The 20,056-nt window shown below is 52.7% G+C and overlaps 1 protein-coding gene across 1 annotated transcript in view; it reads left to right on the top strand.

Annotated features, from left to right (window-relative positions):
* ZFAT (zinc finger and AT-hook domain containing) overlaps positions 1 to 20,056 on the top strand; it is a 180,439-nt gene that overhangs the window by 58,336 nt on the left and 102,047 nt on the right. Inside the window, exons 4-7 of the mRNA XM_032873487.1 lie at positions 8,098 to 8,286; positions 10,065 to 10,215; positions 15,187 to 16,634; positions 17,454 to 17,686. Of these exons, the coding sequence (XP_032729378.1) occupies positions 8,098 to 8,286; positions 10,065 to 10,215; positions 15,187 to 16,634; positions 17,454 to 17,686 (2,021 nt within the window). The remainder of the gene's footprint in view (positions 1 to 8,097; positions 8,287 to 10,064; positions 10,216 to 15,186; positions 16,635 to 17,453; positions 17,687 to 20,056) is intronic.

The following is a 20,056-nucleotide window of genomic DNA, read 5'->3' on the forward strand; positions in this document are numbered from 1 at the left end:
ATACTGAATGTCCCTACTAGCAGTACATTCCAGGAAACATGGATCTTTCTCTGTCTGGTGTGCACAGTGTCCCCAACGCCTAGGACGATGCCTGGCCCTCCATAAGGGTCTGTGGAATGAACCGTGACTAGTAGAGAACCAGTACATCCTTAGTTCTTTGATAATATGAAGGAAATATTTATTTCTTTTGTGCAAAATGATGTTTGATTTAAGAAGGATGGACCCTGAAAAGATCTGGAAGTAGGAGGAGAGTGAGACGTCAGTTTACAAAGAGAATGTTTTATTAAGTGGTAGAAAATTACTGTTGAACTTGCTATTATAGAGAAATTCTGTTTTCAGAAGAGCAGTGCTTGACATGAATACTTAACCAGAGCGAGGAGGGTAACCGGCAAGCAGGCTGGCAAACTGGAGAGACAGGCTTTGTAGTCAGACCCACAGTTGTCTTGGCCCTTCAGAGTCATAGCCAAGGAGAGCCAAGTGGAAATAACAGTGAACGTGGCCGCAGAGCCTGGCGGTTTAATTGGCCTCGGGTTCCAATAGTGTTGTGTCTGGAGTGAGCGTGGCCAAAGGACAGACAGTCGTGGGAGAGTTTGGGTGGTAGATGTGGACAGAGGGCCGGGACTTCGCAGGGGAGGGTCCTTAGGAGGTCAGTGCCGATTATTACTGCCACAGACTGGACACCAGACAACCCCCACCCGCCACCGCCTTGCTGCAGAATTGCCATGCATGTCCCATCCAGAAGCTCTGGGGAGGAGGCTGGAGTGGAGGGAGACGGGAGACTTGAGCAGCAGCAGCCTTAGGGGGAGGCAGGGAGACGCTCAGGTGTGCGTCATGCCGTGCTTCTCTTCTGTTGTCACCTTTGCCCGAGGTGAAGAGGGGCCGGTCTGGTCACCCCGGAGTGTGGCTGTCTGCACAACACATTTCACCCTGCGTTTCCTGGAAGGCTCGCGGCAGTGGGTTTGTGCGTGGTGGCCATGGTTGAGATAGTCGAGACTGCCTATGGTTTATTTTTTAAAGCCAACTTAGTAAGTCAGAGCTCAGGGGGCTCTCACGCGTGTCCGGGCCAGACAGTTCCCGGCAGGTCACCTCAAGCCGTCTGTGGGGAATAGGGAGAGGTCTGTGTTTCCAGACCAGTTGCCCGCATAGACCGCTTGCCTTTGAGTTGGGGGTGTGGTGGTAACGGCCTGAGGACAGACAGCTGTGCAGTGACTCTCTGCCACCATCTGCCCCTCCACCTTTAGGATCACTGACTCCGAGGTGGTCCCTGGACTTTCTTTGCTGTTGCTTTCTTGGCCTCCTGCTGTGTCATTGCCCAAGACGTTTTAAATTGTAATTGTTGCTAATGCTGGCGGAGCAAGTTGTGTTAGGTATTTGCTCACTTGGTATGGCAGGGGTGTTAAACGTCTTAAAAGCAAAGCCGAATCCAAAGCAGGATATCTTGGGAAGGATTCAGGTCCTCTGAGCAGAGGAGGAGGGCTGTGTTCCTTGCAGGGATGCGTGGGTAAGGGTCTCCCTACCATTGCTCTCCACGGAGAGCTGAGCTTTTGTCCCGGACAGAACCTGTTCTGAGAGGGACATCAGAAGGACAGACCAACAGATGACGAGGGGACAGGGCTGGGGAGGCTTGTGCCTCAGGATCGCCTCTGGCTACCGACTCTGTTTCTTCTATAGGAGCCTGCTGTGGTCTCAGTGTTTGTGTCCCCAGGCCCCTTCCTCCTCTGGCACAGATTCCTGTGCTGAAATCCTGATCCCCAAGATGATGGTATCAAAAGGAGGACTGTTTGGGAGATGATTGGGTCTGGAGGGCAGAGCCCTCGTGAATGAGGCCCCAGGTACCCCCTCACCCCCTCCTCCACGTGAGGACATACAAGAAGGTGCCGAGAACCGGGAAGCCGACTCTCTCCTGGCCCCAGGTCTGCCTCAGTTCCGGAATTCCAGCCTCCAGAGCCATAGGGAACAGACTCTGCTGTTTGCAAGCCCCTGGTCTGTGGCGATCTGTGGCAGCCTCCCGAGCTGACTCAGACCGTGTCGTCAGGGTGGACTGTGAAGGCAGGTGGGTGAGAGGAGTCTTGAGGGCATGGGACCGTGTCCCAGGTGTTCCCAGGACAGGGTGGAGGTGATGGGTGTTTAATGTGTGTGGGGACTTGCATGTGAACTGTGTCATTTCATCTTCAAAGCCGTCTCTGGGGCCCATGCCATTATTTTATTTTTTTCTGAGGGATTTTATGGAGGTGGTCCCACTGGAAGTGGTCGGGTGGAGTCTGGCCCCAGTCCCCCTGACACTGGGGTGCTGGATGTCCCCACCACCTCTGTCCTGTGTCCTCCAGCGGGCCCTTTGTGGCTCACCAGCAGCCTTGTGCAGGGCACACACCGGCACCCGCCGCGGAGCTGTTAGATTTCGGATGGAAAAAGAAACCAAGAGGAATTCAGGTGTTAGCTGGGATGAGGTGGAAAGTTTAAAAAAGTCAGTAACTCAGCAGAAGCAGGCGAGTATCTACAGTGTGTCTGGGCAGGTGCGATCAGCAAGCCTCGGGAAAGCGCACACCGGCAGGACCTGGGGGCTGAGCCCACGAGACCTTTCAGTAGAGAAGAGACGTCTTCGAAGAGTACAGAGATGGGTCCGGTGAGGCTGCAGGGAAATTCAGGCGCAAGCAGAGCTGGTCAGGTGTCCATGTGGGAATGAGCACAAAATCACCAGCAAGGCTTTTCTTTAGCTCTTCCCCCTTTCCCTCCATTCTCCCTCCTTTCCAGGGACAGATGTTGAGCACCTACTGTGTGCTCCTGCCACGGCGGGGCATGAAGACTCGGTAGTCGGTAGTCGTGCCGGCTGTGGGAGAGCCCGGGGGACTGTCAGGAGCTTGGCTCGCAGGAGCGCTGTAGACGACCCCTCATTTCTCTGCGTCGATGCCTATGTTTGTAGCCCAGAGTCTCTGGGTGGCGTTGAGGGTCACTGTGGGCTGTGTCTGCCTGTCTGTCTTCACCCTCTCAGCTCTCAGCTCTCAGCTCTCACGCTTCATGTTCTACCTGGAATGATTTGCTGCTCCCTGAACGCACATGCTGCTTTTCCCGTGGGAGCTTTGTTCTATCCGTGGTGCTCCCTTGCTGAAGGGACCAGGTCACACCATCTCCAAGAATCATTTCCAAGGCTGCTGAGGACAGTGCTTGCCACGTGGTGCCTGAGTCAGTGGGAAAAATTTGCACGGAGACTGCAGAAGCTCTGGAGAAGGGAGTGCAGCTGAATGGGCTGTGGTTCCACGTTGCATGAGGCCACGGAGAATCGAGGCAGGTTGTGTATTTGGGGCAGTCTTTTTTTAAAGATTTTCTTTATTTATTTGACAGACAAAGATCACAAGTAGGCAGAGAGGCAGTCAGAGAAAGAGAGAGGAGGAAGCAGGCTCCCCGCTGAGCAGAGACCCAGACATGGGGCTTGATCCCAGGACCCTGGGATCATGACCTGAGCCGAAGGCAGAGGCTTTAACTCACTGAGCCACCCAGGCACCCCTGGGTCAGTCTTTAATGGAAGGCGTCTTAGCATCTGTTCCCCTGGATGTAGCCGTCGCTGTGGACAGTTTCTGGGTGATCCCAGGAGGCAGGAGTGAAGGAGTAGGGAGATGAGACAGGAAGGGAGGAGAGCAGAGGCTGCGTTATTGGCTCATGGCTGCCATCAGCAGAGGTTTGACTCTTTGAGGATCCTGAAGCTTCAGAATGACTTCAGACGTGTCCCCCCAAGTCAGGAGCCCAGAGCGGTTATGTGCTGGCTCCCATCCCTCATTGATGGAGGCTCGGCCCCCATCATATTGAGCTGTCTTCACTTCTGGGCTCAGCGGGGACCCCGAAGGGTGCCGTGTGCAGCAGAGGTGGGATGCTGGAGGGCATGGTCAGTGTGAGCTGTCCCCTGGAGCTGCTGCCGGAAGGGGGCAGGGGCCGAGGGGACACAGCCAGAGCCTCACTGGCATTTCTGTGTGTGTGTGGGGGGGGATTCAGGACCGCACAAAGCATGAACTGGACTCTCAGGCCGTCCGGGAGGGAGGGAGGTGCAGAGTGGTCTGTCGCCCAGTGTCTTGCTCAGAGTTTCCCTTTACTGTCCCCTATTGCTCATTCCCCCGGCCTCTCTTGTCCCCGCCCCTGTGCTTTCCACGGCCAGGCTCCTCCAGCGAAGCGCCATCTCCCTGTGAGTCAGCCGAGAGTTCAGAGACGCAGAGGCTGCCCAGTCTGACTCCCAGGTGGTGCAGTCTTCCCACAGCGTCACAGACGGGACCCGAAGCTTCCTTGAAAACTGTCTTTGGAGATGCATCACTAAAGACTACCCATTTCTCCTTGGACAGCTCTCACTGCTGGAAATTTCTTTCTCTGGCTAAAACCCATCATGACTTGTGCCCACTGGTTGCAGCTGGGTTTCTCTGAGCAGAGCACAGCAGGTCTTGTCACCTAGGACGGCCCTTTCTCTGCTCCAGGCTTGTGCTAGGCGTGCAAATAACGCGAAGACGTGGGCCCACCCTCCAGGACATCACGGCATGGTGAGGAGTCTGAATAGAAAATTGCAAAGCAGCGTGAGAAGCCCAGCCATTGATACGGTGATCTGTTGGCACATGTGTGTGCGTGCGTAAATCCACGTGTGTGTGTTTGTCTTTTGGAAAGGCAGGGTACGTGGGGGTGAGGGTGTTGTGTGCAAGGTGAATGTCCTGGGTGTTTGGTCAGCTTGTCATCCAGGGTTGTTCTAGCCCCAGGGAGTGAGCAGATGAGTAGTGGTGGGCACGTGTGTGGGAGGCTTTCTCTTGATGGGTCAGGGGTCCTGGGAGAGAGGATTTATGGCAGATCCCCAGAGGACTTTATCTAGTCCTTTCTCCTTATGGAGATGGGAGGGAGGCCATGGAAGGGCTTTAAAGGGGGCCGGGACAGGGGCATGTTTCAGTTTTGAACTGACACACCCTTGGGTCAGGCCCTAGAGTGCTTTGGAGAGTGTGATAGTCAGGACAACGTAGCAGAGACACCAGCGGCACGTGTGTTTGAGCATGAGGATGGCTGTTCTTTTGGGTAACGGGGTCTCAGGACCGGCAGTTCCCGGGTGCGTTCAGTGGTGTAGCTGCCTTCAGGATCCTGGGGTCCGCCTTTCCCTTTGAGACCCTCAAGGCATTGACTCGTCTTTCACTTTGATCTCTTGTAGTTTCTGGGTGTTTATCTCAGTTCCGAGCAGTGGACATGGTAAAGTCCGGTTGAAGAAGAGGGGGGTTTCTTTCTTCTTAGGGAGGAAAACTGCTCCCAGAAGCCCCCTGGCCGCTTTCAGCTTGACCCCATTCAGTGCACCAAGGGTCTGTAGCCCCAGCTGCCGGTGGGTGTGGGGGGTGTGGGCTGGGACCGGCAGCGTTCTCTGTCCCTGCAGCCGGACTGCATCACCCTTGAGGAGGCACGGGCACCGGCAGTGGGTTCGGTGGCCGAAGCGTGAGCCCTGTGGGCGGAGAGGTGGCATTCTCACCCCGTCTCCTCTTCTCCACCCTGGGACAGCTTAGGCTCTTCCAGACCTTTCTTGCTCCCGTCCACCACCCTCACACAGCCTGCTTTTCAGCGCCTTCCTAACTGACATCCGATGCCTACAGCAAGGTCGGGGTCCCGTTTGTCCAGGGCCTGGCTGTGAGATCCCTGCTGCCGCCGCGGGCTGCCGCCGTATGCATGCGTCTGGCTTTAACCCGGGTTCAGCTCACGGCAAGCTCAAATTCTCAGGGCCCTGGTTTTTTTTCTTTTCTTTTTAATGTGAACGTTTCTATTCCTGCTGTGTCGCCCACATACTGAATTGTATACCTGAGTGAGTTCTTTTTTAAAGTGGAACGTCATTTTAAAAGCAAAAAAGAATCCCTCGACGTGTTGTTTCTACCTCTTCAGAGCGTCCAGTATATTCTACTATAAGTGCTTCTGCGTGCGTACCACCCATTGTCTAGGACCCATAAAGAATTCTGTGATTCAAGCAATGTGTAGACTTCTTGAGATGTTTTTAATATAGTCACCACAACATGATGTAAAAAAATCCCCCCATTAGGCATAGTGCAAATCCAGCCTCACAGAATGTGAGCCCTAGTGACGACTTTGCAGGTCACTTGTTTTTCCCTGTTCTTTAGCCCTGTAGGACTTGTCATGTTCCTCAAAGGATGGACCTGTCTGGTGGTCCTTGACTTTCCCCTTTGGCCTTGGAGAGTAGTAATGCACAGTCCATCTGATTCATGCTCTCATCTGCTAATTTTTCTATTCAGTTCAGTGTTAACATATTTCATGCTCACACTGATTGCCTAAGGACCTTTTCCAGCAATTAAATTCTCTAAGACTGTTTCCACCTGGTCTGCATATGTTGCAGGCACCCCCTCATTACGGAGACAAGCACCAGAAGACGTCATCGGTAGAACACAGAATGTTAGTGTATGTTTTGATCAATCCTCCCCATTAGCCACTTGTTTTCCTAGCCTCATCTTGAGAGAGCCTTCCTCCCACCAGGAGGCCTCCCAGAGAATTTGTGCTTCTTCATTTTATCTTGTCCCCACCCCAGGAGTTGGTCCGTTATTGTGTGGGTCTGGCAGGAGGCAGACCTGAATCTTGGCAAGCACAGACTTCCCGAGTTGCCCCAGGCACTCTCCCTTTGGTTTCTCCAGTCTTTAGCTTCTGCCTTATTGCTGCGCGGTTCCAACTTGACCTGTACGATGCACCCCCCTCCCCGCCAGTGCTCTCTGAACCCCACTGTCCGTCTGCCCAGCTGCGTGTCCCCCACTGCACTGTAATAAATGGTTCCTTCTGCTTGTCTGATGTTCCAAAAAGGTGACTCTTGGGCAGTTTCTTTCAGGTTTGTGGTTGTGATTCTAAGACAGAAAACGCCTTTCTCCCTCCTCCCCTGTATTTCCTTCGGAGTCTGGAGCAGCTGGCATTCAAGGGATCACTTGCACTTGTATTCTTCCCTTTCTGGTCTTGGAGTGTTTCTTAGCCTTCAGGCCACTGCCACGTCTAGCCATGTGAAGTTAGATTAGCATTGTTCCTTCTGTAGCTGACACATCCATTCTTTTGTGTGTTGATGTCTTTTGAACACACTCAGTTCATCCTCCCCACTGGTGGCACGGGTTCGAAGCATGGATGTAGGGTTGCCCCTCTCCCACATAACATGTTCCAGTGGCTCACTCCTGCTTCCCACAGCGGCCAGGGAGGGCTGTGGGTCAGGGCAGCGTCACACATGTTGTGCTTGGCTCTCCCATTGTTTTAAGATTTTTTTAGTTGAGTGTCAACCTTGAAAAATCAGAAGGTTTCATTAAAAAAAAAATAGTTTGGATTTTCTGTCCTCTTTGAACAATCAAGAGATCCAGTGACTTTGTCCTCAGCCCTGACAGGGCATCCCCGACTGGCACTGGGGCCTGTGCTCTGTCCCTGGAGCCCCACTCAGCGGCTTTGCCCACCCACGTTACTAGCCTGGTGTCCGTGAGCACTGCGGTCAGGGATGGAGGGTCCCCGGCTCTCCGGGGCCCTCGGGCCCTCTAAGAGTGGGCTGTTACTCCCTGCCCCAGTTTTATGTTTACCTCTCCGCGTCTCTGTGAAGCTGTTGCTATGCAGCATGCAGAACCGATGGTTTTTGATTCTTCCGTCGCTCCTCATTTCTGTTGGTGCACAGCTGACTGTCCTTGCCCGTCTCTCCCACCAGACTGCAGGGCTTGTAAGGATGGGGTCTGTGTCTGTACCTTATCAGCCTTTATAGCCACCGTGGAAGGTAGCTAGTGGTTGTGGCTTGAATGGTTCTTCCTGGGCTGTAAATCTCAGAGACCATATCTTCCGTGGTGGCTCCGCGATCTGGCAGGCTTCGAGAGACCCAGGTGCAGAATTATGCCTGCTGTGGCAATGCCCCGATGGTGGCCCTTGGCCGCCCTGCGGGAACTACTTACTGAATCAGACGAGAGCCCAAAGATCCAAAGACAATGCTGAAAGTGAGAGGCCCTCACAGCAGTGAGGACCGCTGTGTATATATTACATGTAGGTATGTCTTCTACTGTCCCATGAAAAGATCATGTGCAATCTCCAGTTCTGTCACTGATCTAAAAGGACACTTGATGCATCTAGGTACTGTCTGCTCTTTAGGTGATGAATCTGATCTTGAACTGGAAAGGAAGTATAAGGAAGATGATCGAGAAAAGAACCCCAGGAGGCCGCGGACACAGAGGACAGAGAAAGTCCAGAAGATCCCCTCAGGAAAGGAGGCCGGGCAAGTTTCTGGAGTGAAGAAACCCATCATAAGTGTGGTTTTAACGGCCCACGAAGCCATTCCAGGTGACCACAGCAAGCAGGAAGGGGCAAAAGAGGCATCTTTTAATGAGTCTGTATTAGGCAGCCTGACAGTTTGGACCCTGTGGTCCCGGGCAGCTGGCTCACCGATGGGGTCCCGCACTGGCTACCCATTTGTGTGACACCATGGCGGGCCCGTTCCTGCAGGCCTGTTGCGGATAGCGTCTGAGGTGCGGGGGCGGGGGGGTCCTGTTGCTGCCATAGGCCCGATCGGCACGTTTCTTTCCTCTGCTCCCCTGGCCCAGCCCCTGTCCCGGGGGTGCTTACTGCCCTTGGCGGTGGGGCCCCTGTGGGAGACAGACCCGCTCCGACCAGACGGATGCCCCCGGTCCCCAGAACCCGCACTCTCATGGTCCCTCTGCCCATCTTTAGTAGACTCATCACATATTTAGAATATTGGAGACTTTGGTCTCCCTTTCTTCTCACATAAAATAGAGTGGAGATATTATACTACCTTTTTAAAAAAAGGTCTTTCGGGAAGGGATACTTTAGACAAAAAGCAGTTTATGATAGCGGGTTACAAAGTAATATGATGGTTTTTTTCCTATCCACTTGGTGTGATAGTTGTCAAATAATATTTAAAATCAAGTGCAGGGTTTTAAGATTTTAAGAGCAGCTACAGCCTTTGAAGCACCTCTTGTCGATGATAATAGTAGTCACTCCTTATTCAAAGTGGAAATGCCGGTGAGTGCCTCTTTATACCTCAGTGCAGAGTAGGATGATCAGTAGGAAATAAGGCATGGAAAAACACGTGTCTAGAACTTTCTGGAAAGTTGCTGTGTCTGCCTCAGCTTACCTCAGGGTGGTGTTGGCCCAGGAAGCAAAACCTTGGAGCGGGAGTGGCTGTTGTTCTTTGCCATCTCTAGAGGTTAGCAGTAATGTCTTTAAAATTGATGGCAGTCCTTTGAGCTTTCTGTAGGTGGGGGCAAATGTGTAATTGATTCCTCTGCTATTCTAGAAATGGGGTAGATTGGAGCCTTTGCTTTGATGCACGTGTGTGTGCTTATGTCCACTGCTATACAAGGTCTTCGATCATTTGCATCCTAGAAGTATAAGCAGCGGGACCTTTGAGTTTTTCCACTCCACACCCTTCATCTGCTAGGGCAGAAACAGGCCCCCCACCCCCCGATGGTAAGGTCATGTCATATGTGGGACTGGACCCCTGGCAGCTGGGATTCCTGTTCACAGCTGAAGCCACGGCTCCGTAATTTTGTGATGCAGTTTTCCATTTACTCAAAGTGGGACACAGGTGATCCTGTGGAAAACCTGGGAGTAAACAGGTATATGTATGTCCCCGTCTTCTGTGTTTTTTTTCTTAATAGATCAAGTGACAGTTACCACAGAGGATTTTTGTTTGTTTGTTTGTTTTAAAGATTTATTTATTTACTTTAGAGAGGGGGCAGGAGGGGTGAATCTGAAGCAGACTCCATGCTGAGTGCAGAGCCCTATGCAGGGCTCTGTCTCACCACCCTGAGATCGTGACCTGAGCCGAAACCGAGAGTCGGACGCTCAACCAACTGCGCCATTCAGGAGGCCCAGAAGGATGTTCTGCTAGATTCCCTTGCCCTTCCCCTCCACAAACACACACAGACACAGACACAGAAGTTAAATGTGTGAACTGCAGGAAAACCCCTACCTTGCCAGGGCACCACATTGTGAAGACACATACTTCTGGGACTGGGCTCCTGTGTGTGTGTGGGGGGGGGTGTCAGAGCCCCCCGTGGCGCCTCTTTAATGCGGGGCGCCTTGTACCTTCGTCTCAGGTGCTACCAAGATCGTTCCAGTGGAGGCCGGGCCCCCGGAGACAGGTGCTTCCAACCCGGAGGCCACCACGGCTGACCTGGCGCCTCGGAGAGGGTACCAGGAGTATGCCATTCAGCAGACACCGTACGAACAGCCCATGAAGTCCAGCAGGTAAGATGTCTGTCTGTGCCTCCAGCCGGAGCTGGACTCCAGTGATGGCCGTAGCGGGCCAGAGGTCCAGCATGTTAGTTTGTTGGGACTCTGTTGCAAAGTGAGTTGTGGAGGACATTGGTTTCTTGATTTAATCTAGGAGTCAGACCCTCGGTTTCAGCTCTTCTGTGTTGACTGAGCCTGTATCGCATGAGAAATGCATGGCAGGTCCACACGCTTTTGGAACTGAGAACCAGTTGGCTTCATGAAGGCGGAGCATTTTATTTAGGCGAATGTGTGTTCAACCTCGATAAAAGAGGCGTAAACAAAGGCGATAGTAAATGTGTTGATTTTTAAAGCCGCACATACATGGTGAGAAGAAAAATCCCCTGCCCTCCATACTTTTAAAAGTAACACGGGCATCTTGTAGAAAGTTCCAGCACTCCAGGTGATGTAGGGTTAAAGTCATCCACAGTTCTTCTTCTAGAAGTCACTGCTATTGATAGTTTGGTCATAGGCCACCATAACTTTTTCATGATACACTAAAATGTAGCCTTTTAGTTTTGTTAGTGTTTTCTAATACAAAATAGCAAATGCACTCTTAGCAATTTTTTTTTTTTTTTTGAGAATCTTTTCCAGTACCCATTTTTTAACAAGCATTTGCTATGGGATGGCTGCACTATAGTTTCTGTAGCCGTTTTTTTTTCTGATGGACGGTGCTGCTCTCAAGGTTCTGCCACCTTCGTCTTTCTGTACCTCTTCACAACTTCCTGTGGCAGAAATTGCTAGAGTTGAAATTGCTGTCTCAAAGGATATGAGAACTTAAAACTAATCAACACTGCGAACTGCCCTCCAAACACATTGGATCAGTCAACACCCCATAGTGAATGAGTAGTAATTTTCCACACCCTCCCAGGGTCTTCGACTCAGCTGTGATCAGTGCTGCCCAGGTGGCTTAGCAAACTGATCATCTGAGCTCTGCAAACATTTTCCCAACTGAGAGGAAAGACAGTGAAAATGCCGGTCACCGGTGGGGTTCACCTGTTTCTCGAAGAGGGGAAATGAGCTGTTCTTGAAAAGAGCATAGCTTTTGGTGCCAAACAGACCTGGCTTGGCTCTAGACTCTTCTACTAGGGCTCAGCTCAACAGATTAAATGCCTGTTACGTGCCAGGCCCTGGGGAGGAGAGCGAACAGGACAGACGCGGGTGTTGTCTGGATGAAGTTTTACTCTGTTGTATTTGACACAAGTGGGTTTGCCTCTGAGCTTCTGTTATACCAGGCTCAAGATTGTCTCTCGTACACTCTGACTTCTTTTAGTGGTGAGAATAAATGATAAAATATATGTCATGGGGATGCTTCGTTAATTTGTAGCCTCAACCCTGTATGCTTGCAGCTATGAGCAACGGAATTTATTGATGAAGTTGTAAAAATACTCATTCCTTTGGCAAAACTGTCATGGAATTAAATTTGAAGATATTCTGGTCTCCAGTTGATTTGTAGACCTTAGGTAACTATCTGCGTACTCTTCCAAGGTCTGCAGGGGGCGGATTCAGCGAACTGGTCATCTAGGAAACAGGCAAATAGACACAGTATCCAAACAGCTGATTTAGGCTGTATTCCAGTTGTCATGTGTTCTGCCAATATTTTATAGTACCAATTACAAAATAGGAAAGAGACTTTATTGTGCACGATGATTTTGCTTTGTAAAATGCAGATACAAATTTCTAGGTTACAGCAACATACCAGGTAGGCTCTCACACAGGTAGGATATGAACTGATTTTTATGGAAAATTTTGGAAGTCCAGGAAATTATAAGAATAAGCATCATTTGTAATCTTGCTACTGTATTAGAGTCACTGTTAATATTTTTAATGTATCTCCTTCCAGCCCTTTTTGAGCCCATGTATTTTATGAAATCGAGTTTGTATTTTATAATGCAGTTTTGTGTCTTGCTCTTACTGCACAGTCACGTTGCACGCGCGTTCCTGCGTTACTCGGGTCATTCACGGTCCTTCTGTAGTGACCTGTTACGTTGCGATGAGGATGCTCTCTGATCCACGCAGTTCCTCACACCGTAGCCAGTGAGGTCTGGTTGTGCCCTTCAAGGCCTCAAGGTGTTAGGAGAACTTGGCCTGCAGGACCTCCTGGGGCCGCCACTTCTCCAGCTTTGCCTGCTCATCGGCTGCCTGTGGTCTCAGGGCTCCAGCAGGTGCCCTCGCCCTCTGGGCCCCTCGTACTTCTCTGCTGTCTCCTTGCAGGTGACTCTTCCTCCTTCTGGATGCTTCCCCTGTCCCTGGCTTGCTTAACTCCTAATCATCCTTAGCTGTCTGCTCAAATGTTCAGTGCTCAGGACAGCCTGCCCTGCCCACGAGACTGATCAGTCTGCCCTGGTCTGGGTTCAGAAAGCATCATTCTGTCTTTTCCCATCCCCACAGGGAGGTTGTGGTCCCTACCTGCCCATTTCTATGGTGGTTATCTGGCCCATCCCTTCCTCTGGAAGGTGGGCTCCAAGAGACCATGAGCTGTGTTTGTTTTTGTCTCTATTGTGTCCCCAGCGCCTGGAGTCCTTTCTTAAATGAGTGACAGAAGTAGAAAAAATAAACGTGCAAGCAAACTAGTTCCTTATGTTGGGACCTGTGGGCAGCTTTCCACTCCTAACAGGGCTGTGAGAAGTTGTGCGCTGAGCACCTTTGTTCCAATTTTGTATTCTTATCTTCCATTAGATTCCCAGACGTCAGATAACCGCGTCAAGGGTCTGACCTTTAAGAGCTCTGCCTGATCACTCTCTAAAATGCAGGGGCGAGAGTGGCTCTCTCCCTGCAGGGGAGCTCCCGGAGTGAAATGACACAGTAGTCCTGTGGACGCTGCGCTCAGTTCACGGTCATCGCGAGCCATGCTGGCGCCTGGCAGCCCGGTGCAGGCTGCCCTGCATCTTCATCACGCTCGTTATCCTTGGCGGGAAACTGGGCACCGAGGGCTTTATCAGGTATTTGCATAATGATACAGAAAAAAATAAATGAGAGCAGAAGATTCTCCTAAACCATTTAGATCTTGCATTAGAGGAGAAAATACCATGATTTGTTTATTTAATTAACATTCTGAATCCAGGGTTTCTTTCTCCACTCTTCTTTATACCAATGAAATCTATCCCCTTCTGGGTTTCTTTGTCATTTGAGAAAGATCCAAATTAGTTTCCTGAAATTAGCCTTGGGTTTAGCATGCAGGCATAGTACTGACTTTCAGATTTGAATATTTTAATTACATTATGTGAACGGTATCCTCTGGTGTTTATGAACTACAATCGATTTAAGTATTTTTAATTTAAAGACAAGGCAACCCGTGTTGATCAAATACAGTTGTATGGATAGTTCCGTAAATATAGACTTCACAGTTATGGTGGATACAGCTTAATGGTGTCTGATTAACAGTGCTAAGTGGTGATCAGTATTTCCAGGACCTTCGTGGACAACCTGGACATACGTCCAGAGGGACCAGTTACAGAGGAGAGGAAGCCTCACCGGCCTGTCTGGCCCGTCTGCGAATTCCTGTCCCTGCTGCCTGCTGCAGTACTTTAGTGACGGTCATTCTCTGATTCCAGAAACAAGGCAGGGCTGTACTGGGGCACTGGAAGCCCTGTACAGGGGACCTTCTCCCTGTGTGCGGTCACACCAGGGACGGCAGTGGCGGGCGTGGTGTTTGCAGGCCTTAGAGAGGATGAGGAGCTGTGTGCAGGCTCTAGAGGCTCAGTCCACTTGGGGTCCAGTCCTGGCTTCACTGCTTACCCGTTGTATAACCTCGGGCAGAGACTCTGTTTTGTCATCCTTACGGTGGGTTTAACAGTAGGGCTGGGAATAAATACGTAGCATAGGCTTGGTGTACTACCTGCTCAGTAATTGTGAGCTGTTCTGAGCATCTCATACACGTTGCCATATCGAAAGGGAAAGGATCCACAAGGCAGACCATGCTTTTATTCTCCATCACGGACACAAAGTCTGACACAGTGCCTGAAACACATCGGCAGGTACTCACAAAGGACAGTCATTGATAAGTGACTTAACGAGGTTAACACATGACAGTTGAACAGTAGCCCTCTTTGCCCCGTGTGAGCACTGAACTAGCCGTGGGGAAGGGGGAGGACAATGGGGACTGGGGCATCAGCTCCGTTACTGATGACGTTGTGGGGGATTTGGCGGGATGCACATCAACACGTGCCCCCCCCCCCAGCCCCAAAGTCCTTGACTGCTGCTGGCCAGACCCACGCATGCCTGCCTAGCTGAGCACGTGCCCCCACCTCTGCTCACTGGCAGACCCTTTGTCGCCAGAAGGGCAGACGCAGAGCTCATCGCACCACGGCCAGGTCCCCAGTCAGAAAGGCCAGTTCACTTGCCCTGCGAGGACATGGGGATGCAGGGTCTTTCACTGATGAGTGGCAGCAAAGGGCAGCGCCCCCCCCACCCCCGACAGCTCGTTGAAGGAGCAGGCACGTGTGGACCGTTGCCGCTGGAACAGGCCCAAGCAGATCGCATCTGGTCTGACGGAGCCATCAGAGCTCATCCCGTAATGACTGGTCACGTAGCCGGAATACGTCCAGGTCAGCTTTGGGGCACAGCTGGTTGCTGTGTACGTCGTGAATGATGCCTCCCTCTTCCCTCTCTCTCTCCTCTTGCCTCCCTTTTCTTTTCCTGCAAGCCTCCACTCAGCTCCTTCAGCATTGCCCGCCTGCCCAGTGCAGGTTGGATGTCTCGTTCTCTTTGTCCCCCACACGTGTTTCTGTCCACACCGGCCACGCGGGCGTGCAAACACGTGCTCACCTGTCTGCTCTCCCCCAGCCAGGGAGACCCTGAGAGCAGGGACCCACACTCGGCCCCGCAGTCCTGCTCAGGGCCGTTTAGTTGACCGTGAGCCTTTGGTGTTTGGTTCCTAAGAAGGAATCCGAGGTCGTTAGGGAGGTGCATCATCCCAGCGGTAACGGTGCTGTCGTCTGTTTCTAGGCTCGGGCCCACCCAGCTTAAGATCTTCACGTGTGAGTACTGCAACAAGGTCTTCAAGTTCAAGCACTCGCTGCAGGCCCACCTGAGGATCCACACCAACGAGAAGCCCTACAAGTGCCCGCAGTGCAGCTACGCCAGCGCCATCAAAGCCAACCTCAATGTGCACCTGCGCAAGCACACGGGCGAGAAGTTCGCCTGCGATGACTGCTCCTTCACCTGCCTGAGCAAGGGGCACCTCAAGGTGCACATCGAGCGCGTGCACAAGAAGATCAAGCAGCACTGCCGCTTCTGCAAGAAGAAGTACTCAGACGTCAAGAACCTCATCAAGCACATCCGAGACGCGCACGACCCGCAGGACAAGAAGGTCAAGGAGGCCCTGGACGAGCTCTGCCTCATGACCAGGGAGGGCAAGCGGCAGCTGCTTTATGACTGCCACATCTGCGAGCGCAAGTTCAAGAACGAGCTGGACCGTGACCGCCACATGCTGGTGCACGGGGACAAGTGGCCCTTTGCCTGCGAGCTCTGTGGCCACGGGGCCACCAAGTACCAGGCGCTGGAGCTGCACGTCAGGAAGCACCCCTTCGTGTACGTCTGTGCCATATGCCTCAAGAAGTTCGTCAGCTCCATCCGGCTGCGCGCCCACATCCGCGAGGCGCATGGGGCTGTGCAGGAGACGGGGGTCTTCACCAGCTCCATCAACCAGAGCTTCTGCCTCCTGGAGCCTGGTGGGGACATCCAGCCCGAAGCCCTGGGGGGCCAGCCGCTCACGGAGGAGGAGTTGGTGTTCCAGGGGGGGACTGAGCCCAAGGGGGCGGCTGGCCCGGGAGATGCACAGCCTGGGGAGGGACGGAAGGAGCCGGAAGCCCCCGTGGAGGAGCCTGTCCCGCCTGTGCCCTTAGCCGCCCCCCAGGCCGAGAGCGCTGTCCTGCCACCCTGTGAGCTGGAAGCTGCCGTGGACGCTGCGGACCTTCGTTCACACTCGGTGGTTTCCGATGGGTTTTTGCTGAAGAACGATCCCTCCTCTGCTGAGGCGTGTGCTGCTCCGGAGGAGACCGTGGGTGCCCCGTGCGGAGCCTCGTCCCAGGCTCGGGGCCCAGAAGTCCCACCGCTGCGGTCGGAGGCCAGAAGTGCGGAAGCAAACCAGCATACGCAGGGTGCCCAGAGCCCCCCGAGGGTGGGGCAGGAAGCAGCTGCACCCGTCCCCGAGGGGCCAGACCCTGATAAGCGCCTCAGGTCAAACCCAGATGAGGCCTCGGACCCTGCTCTGGGAGCGGGTGGAGGGGACCCGGTCCCGCCCCCGTCTGACTCGTGCACGCCTGGCTCCGAGCACCGGGCTGGCATCAGTGCGTTCCTGAAGATCCTGGATGGTTTGCAGAAGAGACAGATGAACACTGGCTTGTGTGAGAGGATCCGGAAGGTGTACGGGGACCTGGAGTGTGAATACTGTGGTAAGGAGAGGCGGAGCGGGCATGCAGCCGCTTAAGCTCCAGCCCCGGCTGCCCGGCCGCCCCGGCCGTCCCTGGCTGCCCGGCCGCCCCGGCCGTCCCTGGCTCGCTTTGGGTCGCCTCGTGATTGATTCGAGCTCGTGTCTCTTTGCAAAGCGCCGCTTCTAAATGAGCTACCCTTTGTCATCTGTAGATAGCAACAGGTGGCCTCCTGCTTACCAGTTTCGCTCGTGGAGCCTCTTGGGGACAGCCAGGGGGACTGGACAGTCAGCTGCGCTGTGTGGTCCCACGTGTGCAGTGGTTTATCGCACAACCTCTGCCAGACAGGACCAAAGGAGAATTGCTCTCCTGGCTCACGACAGGTGTAAAGTGTAGCTTCAGCTGTGGCCATGCTGTCCGTGTGGCTCTCTGTCGGGAGCTCCGAATAGAGCCCTTCTGGCTCATGGTGCAGGCCTGGCCTCTGAGTCTCCCAGAGAGCCGGCGGCCCCAGACTTAGGAGGCCCCGCTCTGGCCCGGGTGTCCATAGAGCGTAGAGGCTCTGACTACGCAGGCGCACGGCCGTCCTGGGCACTCTCGTTGGTCCTCAGGAAACACTGGTTCACCACCCCCGTTCTGACGTCATGCAGATGTAGCAGCACCTTTAGGTCTACAGCCTCCTGCCTTTGGAAGGTAGTTTGCAGACAGACATGAGGAAGGTGAGAAGGGTGACCTGGACAGGCTGGAGAGGGAGCTATATAGAAGAGAAGAAAAAAATTGTAACGGGAAAAATAAAATTCAATATAAAAGAAATTGCCTGGTTCTCATGTGACGATGTTTTTTTAGGCAAACTTTTTTGGTACCAGGTGCACTTTGACATGCACGTGCGCACCCACACGCGGGAACACCTGTACCATTGCTCCCAGTGCCATTATTCCTCCATCACCAAAAACTGCCTTAAGCGCCATGTCATTCAGAAGCACAGTAACATCTTGCTGAAGTGTCCCACCGACGGCTGCGACTACAACACTCCGGACAAATACAAGCTGCAGGCCCACCTGAAGGTCCACACGGAGCTGGTGAGTAGCACGGCCACGCCGGGAGCGCGGCGCTCTCTCCCCTTGGTGCCTGGGGCGCTGTCCTGCTTCCTGCACTGGCGTGTGAGCAGGTGCTGCGCCTCCCAGAACACTTCCCCTGGGGTTCCCTATGCAGGGATGGTCTCAGAGGTCGCAGAATGGTTTGGGTGAACAAACTTCCTTCCTGTGCAGATTTCTCAGCATCAGAAACTACAGAAGCCTGCAGAGCAGAAATAAAGGAGGGATTTTTTTTTTTTCTTTTAAAGATTTTATTTATTTATTTGACAGACAGAGATCACACGTAGGCAGAGAGGCAGGCAGAGAGAGAGGAGGAGACAGGCTCCCCGATGAGCAGAGAGCCCGATGCAGGGCTCAGTCCCAGGACTCTGAGATGGTGACCTGAGCCGAAGGCAGAGGCTTAACCCACTGAGCCACCCAGGCGCCCCTAAAGTGAGGATTTCTTAAACGATGTTGTAGAGAGTTATCAGTGACAGAGGTACTAGGAGGAACATGCGCTGCCGCTGGCAGTGGAGAGGCTCCGTTGTGTGGGGCGTGGGCAGTGGCAGGTGGTGTTGGGTTCGCCGGGAGAGCGTGGTAAACAGGGACGGCCGCTGTCGTCCTCGGGGGGCGGTAGTTGTCGTCCATCTGCGAGACATTGACTGTAAAGCATTTTTATTAAAAAAAAAAAAAAAAGTGATAATTTAATCCAAGAGGCTGTTAAGATTCATACCGATAAAACTTGTTTAATTCTTGGAAGGTGGTGTAACATAATGAATGAATGTTTATTCTTACAAATTCTCACGTTACTCAAGGCGCAGACAGCTGAGTGTGATTTGAGCCTTCTGCAGGTTCTGAAGGAGGCCTCCCTCCCACCCCGGCCCCAGGTGTGGTTCTGCTTTAATGGTGTTCCTTTTCATACCGCAGCACAGAAGGAGGCTTTGGAAACTCGGCGTACTTCCACTGTGTTCTGGCACGGAAATCACTCATGTTGTGGCACTTTCTGTGGCTAATGGGTGGAGTCGGGGTGTTGCAGGTGCGGTGGGGAGGGTCAGGACCTGTGCTTCGGGGTTGGATGCCCGCCGATAGCATCTCTAGCACTCGCACGGGCTGTGGATATCGGGGCAAATCACTTGCCCTTTCTGAGACTTGGCAGCCTTCTGTATGAAATACATATTAAAAATTATATATTTGTTACATATACATGCCATATATCTGCACATATATGCACAGACACATGTACATGTGTGTGCACGTTTGATACATGCTTGCAGACACAGTGTATGTTTATCCGTGTGTATAGATCTCCTGTGGTCCCGGGAGGATAGGGTGGAATGTTCTGGCAAGAACCTGGCTCAGTGATTGTGTTGTTGACCCTGTGCCCACACGTGTTTCTCTCTCTCTGAGTAGGACACCAAGGCTGGCTCTTTCCATTGCCTTACAGAATTGCTGTTTGATTGCTAGTGCTTCCAGTGTTGTCTCGGGCAGGGGGAACTGTGGCGGCAGAAATCATTACGATGACTTTGCTAGAAAAGTATATAAGGTCAAGAGGGAGGGAGGCCAGCATGGGGAGAGGATGCTGGGGGCAGACTTGGGGTGTGGCATTTAAGACCAGGAATCACGCTGTGGGTTTTAGCTCTCGCTCCCCCATTTGCCATGCATCTGACTTCAAGATGCATCGTATAACTGCCCCATGCCTCAGTTTACCCACCCTTGGGAGGGTGAGGGGAGAGAATATTTGTAGATGTCTCAGAGCGATGCCTGACATGGAGTAAGCATCGTGTGCCACTGACTATTAGAATCACGATCATTTATTCCACTTCTCACCTGGGGGCTTGCCGCTCTGCGTCAGGAGACTTGGAAACAGAGGCTGAAGGCTGACGTGGAAGAGGGAGTTGTCTGAGCCCTTCAGTGTATGGGACCATGTTTCGCCACACCCGTTTTCCTTGTCTGTTGTGTGTGTCAGAGGGACCTAGGTCGAGCTCAGGCATTTTCTTGTGTCTGGGTGCTGATGCTCAGCCTCCTGGCCACATCCCTGGTCCTCACGGTCATCAGGGCCTGTTGGGGACACATCCTAGGATCTTAAGACCCAATTTCACATGCTTTCATTTATCTTGGTAAAAGCGGCATTTAAAGATGTTTCTCTTCTCAACTTTCTGTGGTTGTGTCTGCAATGTCAACACTTAAGAAGACGCGTTGGGGATGGGGGACGGTGGTGACATGGTTGGTTCTCCTGTCGTCCAGGTCCCCTGTCATAATTCTCATACCATCTCCGGGAGGTGGGAATATTTCCTTCACCTCAGTGCAGGCATGCAGTGGCTCATCCCCGGTCACACTGTGGTCAGGGCAGACCGTCAGCCACGCCCTTCTGGCGAG

This window comes from Lontra canadensis, unplaced genomic scaffold, assembly GCF_010015895.1.
Source record: "Lontra canadensis isolate GAN:19392208 unplaced genomic scaffold, GSC_riverotter_1.0 scaffold49, whole genome shotgun sequence".
Classification (NCBI taxonomy): Eukaryota; Metazoa; Chordata; class Mammalia; order Carnivora; family Mustelidae; genus Lontra; species Lontra canadensis.